Raw genomic sequence first — 8050 nt, forward strand, 5'->3', positions numbered from 1 at the left:
GAAGAAACAGAGAATATTTAGAACATAAGATAGAGATCTAATTGCTCGCTTTATAGTGAAAACCTCTCTTTTCAGGAATTTCCTCTTTAGGTCTCCCCTGGATCGCCTCTGCTCTGAATACTGTAATTGCAGTGTCATCAGCCATGACCCTGTGCTGATGAAGGGACCCCTGTTTTTCAATAGAAGTGGAGAAGCTTCGCTTGTTCCCTTAGCATAGAGCATCGTCTTTCATTTCCAGGAGAAACTCACTGGCACCTCCTCTCCAGGAGGAATAAAGACCTGCCCTGTCATGGTCTCTCTATGAAAATTCTCATTTCCTCCAGACCCCTCTCCCTGTCCTTATTATTCTAAAGTCAGTGAAAATAGGACGCGACCCCAAACTCCAGGCACAGCTGATCAGGGCAGGAGGTAAGCACTTACTCAGTTTTTCATGCAAGTCAGAGTGGGGCCCACCTTGCGTTAGACACTGCACCGGGCCCCAGGGGTCTGGCTGGTACCACAGAGTGGGTAAAAATGATAAGTCATAACACACCCAAACACATATAAGGACTACATATGGTCATATACAAGGAATATTTACACTGTATATGATAAACACTTGTACAAATATATAAATACATTTTCTGGCATAATTTATGCTTATATCTACTTATATGCAAAAATCAGTGTAGTATATAAAGTATATATGTATTGAAAGAACATGTATTCTATGATGTAATATCACTATTCTATATAGGTAAATACACATAGATGTGTTTATTTTTATACATATATGTACTTCTATGTAAGTATGTATCATAGGATTCTATACAAAGTATAAGTATATATACATATATACACACACAAACACACACACACAATATACAGGATGTATGTGTGCGAAGTTACACATTCCTAGTGCTGTAGCAAAGGTACTTTGTGCTTTTGGAAAAGGATTTGCCTAACGCTACACAAGTAAGTCAACAGAGATTTGTCAGAGCAAGTGATAGTTGTGCTCTATTGAAGGATTAGCCAGTGTTCACAAGAGACAAGAATGTTTTCCGTTAGAAAAGCAAAAGATATAAGACAATATAAAGAATAGAAACAAGAAACGTACATGTGGAGAATTCTAGAAAGAGTAATATGGGTTTTACTCAATGAATTTTATTTATAGTTGTACAACGATCATCACAACCCAATTTTGTAGCATTTCCATCCCAAATCCCCACCCACCCCCAACCCCCAACCTGTCTCCTTTGGAAAACACATGTTTTTCAAAGTCTGTGAGTCCGTATCTGTTCTGCAAAGAAGTTCAATGTGTCCTTTTTTAAGATTCCACACGTAAGCGAGAGCATTTAATGTTGGTGTCTCACTGTCTGACTGACTTCACTTAGCATGATAACTTCTAGGTCCATCCATGTTGCTAAAAATGCCATTATTTCATTCCTTTTAATGGCTGAGTCATATTCCATTGTGTATATGTACCTCATCTTCTGGATCCATTCCTCTGTCGATGGACATTTAGGTTGCTTCCATGTCTTGGCTATTGTAAATAGTGCTGCAATGAACATCAGAGTACATGTGTCTTTGTGAGTCATGGTTTTCTCTGGGTAGATGCCCAGGAGCGGGATTGCTGGATCAAATGTTAACTCTATGTTTAGTTTTCTGAGGAATCTCCATACTGCTTTCCACGGTGGTTGTACTAATTTACAATCCCACTAAGAGTGTACTAGGGTTCCTTTTCCTCCACACCCTCTCAAGCACTTATTGTTTGTAGACTTTTGGATGATGGCCATTCTGGCTGGTGTAAGGTGGTACCTCATCGTGGTTTTGATTTGCATGTCTCTAATCATGAGTGATGTTGAACATCTTTTCATGTGTTTTTTGGCCATCCGTATGTCTGCTTTGGAGAACTGTCTGTTTAGATCTTCCGCCCATTTCTTGATGGGGTTGTTGGTGGGTTTTTTGGGTATTGAGCTGCAGAAGGTGTTTATACATTTTGGAGATTAATCCCTTGTCAGTTGCTTCACTGACAAATATTTTCTCCCTTTCCGTGGGTTGTCTTTTCCTTTTGTTTAGGGTTTCCTTTGCTGTGCAGACACTTTTAAGTTTAATCAAGTCCCATTTGTTTACTTTCGTTTTTAGTGTCATGTCTCGAGGAGGTGGCTCTGAGAAGATATTGCTGTGGTTTATGTTGGAGGTGGGTTTGTTGACTAAGGTAGAAAGAAGATGAATTTGGAAAGACGCCGAAGCAGGAAGGGGCTTGCTAAAAGGACGGAATCTCTTATTAGGACTGGACCCCTTTGGAATTAGGTAAACATGGGTTCAGATCCCATCCCTGATACTGATTCACTGATAACTCAGGGTGTGAGTTCACGTGAGGTAGGGGATTAGCTCCCTGATGAGAGGCTTGAGCAAGTTATTTGCCTTTTTTGTGGTTTCATCTTCTGTGAACTGGGAAAGAAATGCTTCATAGTCAAGATAAATACACCCAACTCCCTAAAGTTTGACGCGGTACTGCATCATGCACGGGTTTGGTAAACTGGAGCTGTTGCCATCGCTCTCTTACAAGCTGGGACTGTCTTCTGCGGAAGGGGGCGATACTGGAACAGTTCAGTTACTGAAGTAGCAGTTCGGTTACTCCCAGTACCCCTGTGACTGCGGTGGGGAAGGGACCTAGGAGAGGGGGATCAGGCTGTGCAGGTCAAGTGTCCGGGAGGTCAGTAAAGCAGGAGAAATAGGGGCGTAGTGGATGGGGTGTAGACCAAGGAAGGGATGCCAGCGATATGGGGGAAATACTTAAGTCACGCGAATACGCTCGAAACCGAAGGGTTAATAACCAGACACTTCCATGTAGTTTCAGCTCCGCCCTGAAATGCCAGCCCAGTACCCCCTCAGCCCTCACCTCACGCGCCTGTCCAACCTCACGCAGTTTAGTCCCACGCTCTACCTCACTGGCCTCCCTGGGTTGGAAGCCATGCAGCCCTGGATTTTCATCTTCCTTTTCCTCCTGTACCTCGTGGCCATCTCAGGCAACTGCCTCATCCTGATGATTATCAAGACCAGCCCTCACCTGCACGCCCCCATGTACCACCTCCTCTCCTTTCTGGCCCTCACGGACCTGGGCCTGTCCGTGTCCACCCTGCCCACCACGATGGGCATCTTTTGGTTCAACTCCCGTGGCATCTACTTTGGAGCCTGCCAGATGCAGATGTTCTGCATCCACTCCTTTTCCTTCATGGAGTCCTCAGTACTGCTGGTCATGTCCTTTGACCGCTTTGTGGCCATCTGCTACCCCCTCAGGTACTCGGCCCTCATCACTGGCCAGAGAGTGGTCAGGGCCGGCCTGGTTGTCATCCTCCGGGGACCTGTAGCCACTGTGCCCATTGTTCTCCTCCTGAGGACGTTTCCTTACTGTGGGTCTCGCGTCCTCTCCCATTCGTTCTGTCTACACCAGGAGGTGATACACTTGGCCTGCACGGACACCACCTTCAACAACCTGTACGGGCTGACGCTGGTCATGTTCACTGTGGTCCTGGACCTGGTGCTCATTGCTCTGTCCTACGGCGTCATCCTGCACACGGTGGCGAGACTGGCCTCCAAAGAGGAGCGGCTCCGAGCCTTCCAAACCTGTACTTCACACCTCTGCGCTGTGCTGGTGTTCTTTGTGCCCATGGTGGGGCTGTCCCTGATTCACCGCTTTGGGAAGCAGGCGCCACCTGCCGTCCACCTTTTTATGGCCAACGTCTACCTCTTTGTGCCCCCCGTGCTGAACCCCATCATATACAGTATTAAGACCAAGGAGATTCGCCATGTCCTCTGCAAGCTCCTGGGTCTTAGAAACCAGGCTGAGTCCTGGGGCTCACCAGTCTCTGGGATGCCCAGAAGAGGGTCCCGAATCAGGCCAAAGGGTTGCAGCAGGTAGTAACTATTTCCCTATGTTTCCCCAGTTCTCTTTCACGGCCCTAAATAAAACACGGGGGTATTTCTTGCTTGAGTTCAGGTTAGGAATGTGACCTTCTCTTGCTTAAATTATAATACCTCCTCCTTTATAGGAGGACTAGATATTTTGAGAGCAATTCTGCTTCTTGTAATAAATTGTATATTGCATTTCAGACTTGGTGCTAATGGTACATGGTGTGCCATTAAAACACATCCATCCTTTGATTAGGAAATACTGTTATCACTAAGGAAAACACAGCCATCCCTTGATTGAGTAGGAAGTACCGTTACCGTTCATTAAAACACAGCCATCCCTGGAGTAGGAAGTACCATTGTCTTTCATTAAAACACAGCCATCCCTTGATTGAGTAGGAAGTACCGTTACCGTTCATTAAAACACAGCCATCCCTGGAGTAGGAAATATCATCATCATTATTTTACTGGGGAGAATGTAGAGGCAAGTAACTATATCAGACCCTTAGATCCAGAATCGCAGGACTTGTCTTTGGAGCCTCCCTCCAGGCACCCCTGGATTTTAGTATGTAATAACCTGATCTGAGCAGGGAACAGGCTTTGTCGTTGTTTCTGCTTCAAGGTACACATACTGATCCGCACTTTTCGTCATACCTGCTAAGGAAACGTTGCTCTAGAGTTTACCTTGTTAAAGTTACACAAATGGTATCAGGCCTCCAGCCTGGTTTCTGACGGGGAGATATCTTTGAAAACACCGAGACCAAAATAAATAATAATAATAATAACTAAACAAACAAAAAAATGAAGGAGCAGATCAGTCCATCATTCCACTCTTAGATTAGACTTCAAAAGAAAGAAATATCAGGAGGTACAGTAAAGGAAGCGGCTTTAAAGATGTTGCTTCCGTAGAATGAACTAGTATGAGTCTGTGAGAGACACCCGAGGATGACCCCAGAGGGACCCGGGGGACCTGAGAAGATGCGTGACGCCTGGGGTTCCCAGTAGTGAGACCTGGTTCCATGAGGGGCTCAAGTTTAAAGAGGAGTAAGATAGCACGTCTCCTGGTCTACCGACATGTAGAGGGTTTCACGTGACGGCAATGAGGAGACCTTGGCTTCCCCAAGGGTGCACGAGGAAACTCTGTGGGCATCCTTCCCTGGTTAGAAAAATGAGCGGTAATTCCTTCTATAGGAAAGGCTTCACGAGGTAAGGTCGAAGAAGACAATTTGGGAGTGACTGTATTTCTGGGAACCTGGGCATTCTGTTAACGGTGCCTCCGTGCCGTGCTGCCCACCGCCTCCGCAGGCCAGCAGCTCCAGGCCTTCCGCACCTGCGTCTCCCACCCCCTGGCCGGGCTCTGCTTCTCCGGGCCCGAGCTAGGCCTGTCCATCATGCCTAGATTCGGGCACCATGGCCCAGCCCTGGCGCGCATCCTCACGGGCCCTGTCTCTGTGCTCTCCCGCCCCCGATGAGCCCCGTTATCTGTAGTGTCAAAAGACCCAGCAGATCCCCAGGGGTCACCCTCAAGGCGGCCTCGCTGGGGAGGCTCCAGGGAGACAACGGGGATGGACCACGGCGACGGAACCTGAGCAATGAGTTCACGCGTCTTTGCAGAGCGTTCTTACCACCAGGGGATTTCGGCTTGCTCATCTTATTTTGTTCAATTGGTCGTATATCATGAATTCACGCGAACGTTAAAATAAAGTTGACCTTTGTGGCTCCTTAGGGGTGTATTTCTAAATGTAAGTCACCATTTTCTTACACAGAAATGATGATTGTTTTTACCCACATGTTTGCAAGTTTAAAGAGGTTTGTATTTCCTCTTTTATGATTTATTGCAACACTCTTTCTACGGTCATATCATTAGTGACAAGTCACTCTGGTGATGTGGAAAGTTGAATCACTCCTTCGCATTCTTTGGATTCACCAGTGGGTTTACCAGCACGTCTCATGATAGGATATGTCCACTATATCCTTTCATCAACAACAAGGGGTCCTAAACGACACTCGGTGTATGAAGGCACCCTGGGAAGTATGATGGTTGCTGCGTCCAAATGAATCTCGGAAGCTGATGAAGGAAAACCTTGGGCGTTTCTCTGTGCAACCTGGCTGGGGCAGGGATCCGACTCAGGAGTCTGTGACTAAGGACACTGCTGGGAGAGGTCTCTTAGGCAACAGCGAGGCTTTCAAGAATTTGGTGGTAATTCAGACCACAGGAGCAACTGAGCCGCTGACAAGGAGAAAAATCAACCCAGTGGCTCTGGCTGCCAAGCTCTGCTTGGTCTGCGTGTGGGGAATTCTACCTGAGGGGAGGCTGGGTGAGACGGCATCTCTTGAGAATGCATCTCTCGAGAACGCCATCAGGACCAGACCTCAGAGTAGCAGAGTCAGGGCCTGACCCAAACAAAATCTCAGCGCTCCCATTGTGGTGCAGTGGTAACGAACCTGACTAGCATCCATGAGGATGTGGGTTCAACCCCTGGCCTCGCTCGGTGGGTTAAGGATCCAGCATTGCCACAAGCTGCAGCACAGGTAGCTCGTATCCCACGTTGCTGTGGCTGTGGTGTAGGCCAGCAGCTGCAGCTCCAATTCGACCCCTAGCCTGGGAATTTTCATATGCCACAGGTATGGCCCTAAAAATCAAAAAAATTAAAAAATATCAAGGGCCATTCCCAGGGGCAAGAGGAAGAGGAGAGTTAGAGAGGGCCAAGTGTTGTGTGTTTTTAAAATTTTTGATTATAGATGATTTACAGTGTTCTGTCAATTTCTGCTCTATAGCCAAGGGACCCAGTCATATATATATACACACACACACACATACTTTTTTTCACATATTTTCTTCCATCAAGTTCTATCTCAAATGATTGGATATAGTTCCCTGTGCTATACAGCAGGATCCCCTTGCTCATCCACTCTAAATGTAATAGTTGCATCGATTAACCCCAAACGTCCAGTCCACCCCCTCCCTCCCCCTGCACCTGCCCCTTGGCAACCACAGTCCGCTCTGTGTGTCTGTGAGACTGTTTCTATTCTGCAGATAGCATCATCTGTGCCGTATTTTAGATTCCACATATAAGTGATATCATAGGGCATTCTGTCTTTCTCTTTCTGACTTACCTCACTCAGTATGGGAATCCCTAGTTCCCTCCATATTGCTGCAAATGGCCTTCTTCTGTTCTTTTTTATGGATTAGTATTTCCTTGTGTATATATATCACCTCTTCTTAATCCATTCATCTCTTAGTGGACATTTAGGTTGTTTCCATGTCTTGGCTATTGTGAATAGTGCTGCCATGAACGCAGGGGTGCATGTATATTTTGAATTATAGTTTTGTCTGGGTGGATGCCCCGGAATGGGATGGCTGGATCGTATGGCAGTTCTACATTTAGTTTTCTGAGGACCCTGCACACGGTTTTCCACAGCGGCTGCCCACCAGCAGCGAAGGAGGGCTCGCTGTCCTGCACACTCTCGCCAGGACTCGCTGTTTGTTGATTCGCCACTGGTGGCCGTGCTGACCATTGGGAGGTGGCCCGCAAAGTAGTTTTGGTTTTCATTTCTCTAGTAATTAGTGACATTGAGCATTCTTTCATGTACCTGCTGGCCATCTGTATGTCTTTGGAGAAATGCCTATTTAGGTCTCTGCTGAGGTTACTTTGAAAGAGAACTGGGAAGGAGTTCTTCGACAGGGGGATTCCGCTGGGAAGAAAGATGCACACTCGATGGACATTTTGAGTCCCTGCTACTGTGTAGATTTATTCAATTAAGGTTTCAAATTATTACTATTATTATTTGCCCTTTGAAACAAATGCAATCATTCCCGTTTTTAGGGGGGAGGAAACAGGTCTGGAGGCCATTGAGGTATTCACAACGAAAAAGGTAAACTGAAGAGAGAAAACAGACAGTGAAATCAGGTGCTTTGACTTCAGGTTCTGTGGGCGACTCAGGAAAGGTCAACGCAGGTGCAAGACGTCCCGTACTCAGAGCCAGACGACACAGTGAATGAGGATCCTGCTTTCTGAGTACAAACAACAGGGGGCTTTTAACCAGGGGAGACGTTACTGAAGTGAGAAAAACTGTGATGGAGAGGCTAGCGGAGCGACAGGTGGTAATATGGCAGAGGTATGTCCTTACGTGGCCAACCAAAGGAACGGACCCC

General features: G+C 46.6%; 1 protein-coding gene across 1 annotated transcript; it reads left to right on the forward strand.

The window, feature by feature from the left end:
• The first annotated feature begins 2854 nt into the window (after positions 1-2854).
• OR51M1 (olfactory receptor family 51 subfamily M member 1) lies at positions 2855-5366 on the forward strand. Its single transcript, XM_084978252.1, has 2 exons — positions 2855-3890; positions 5200-5366. The coding sequence occupies exons 1-2, from the start codon at positions 2855-2857 to the stop codon at positions 5364-5366; spliced, it is 1203 nt and encodes a 400-aa protein (XP_084834378.1).
• The last annotated feature ends 2684 nt before the right edge of the window (positions 5367-8050 follow it).

This window comes from Sus scrofa, chromosome 9, assembly GCF_054392235.1.
Source record: "Sus scrofa isolate SSC_HxYL_T2T_F1_AM1 chromosome 9, Sscrofa_HxYL_maternal_Yorkshire_Landrace_v2.0, whole genome shotgun sequence".
NCBI classification, from domain to species: Eukaryota; Metazoa; Chordata; class Mammalia; order Artiodactyla; family Suidae; genus Sus; species Sus scrofa.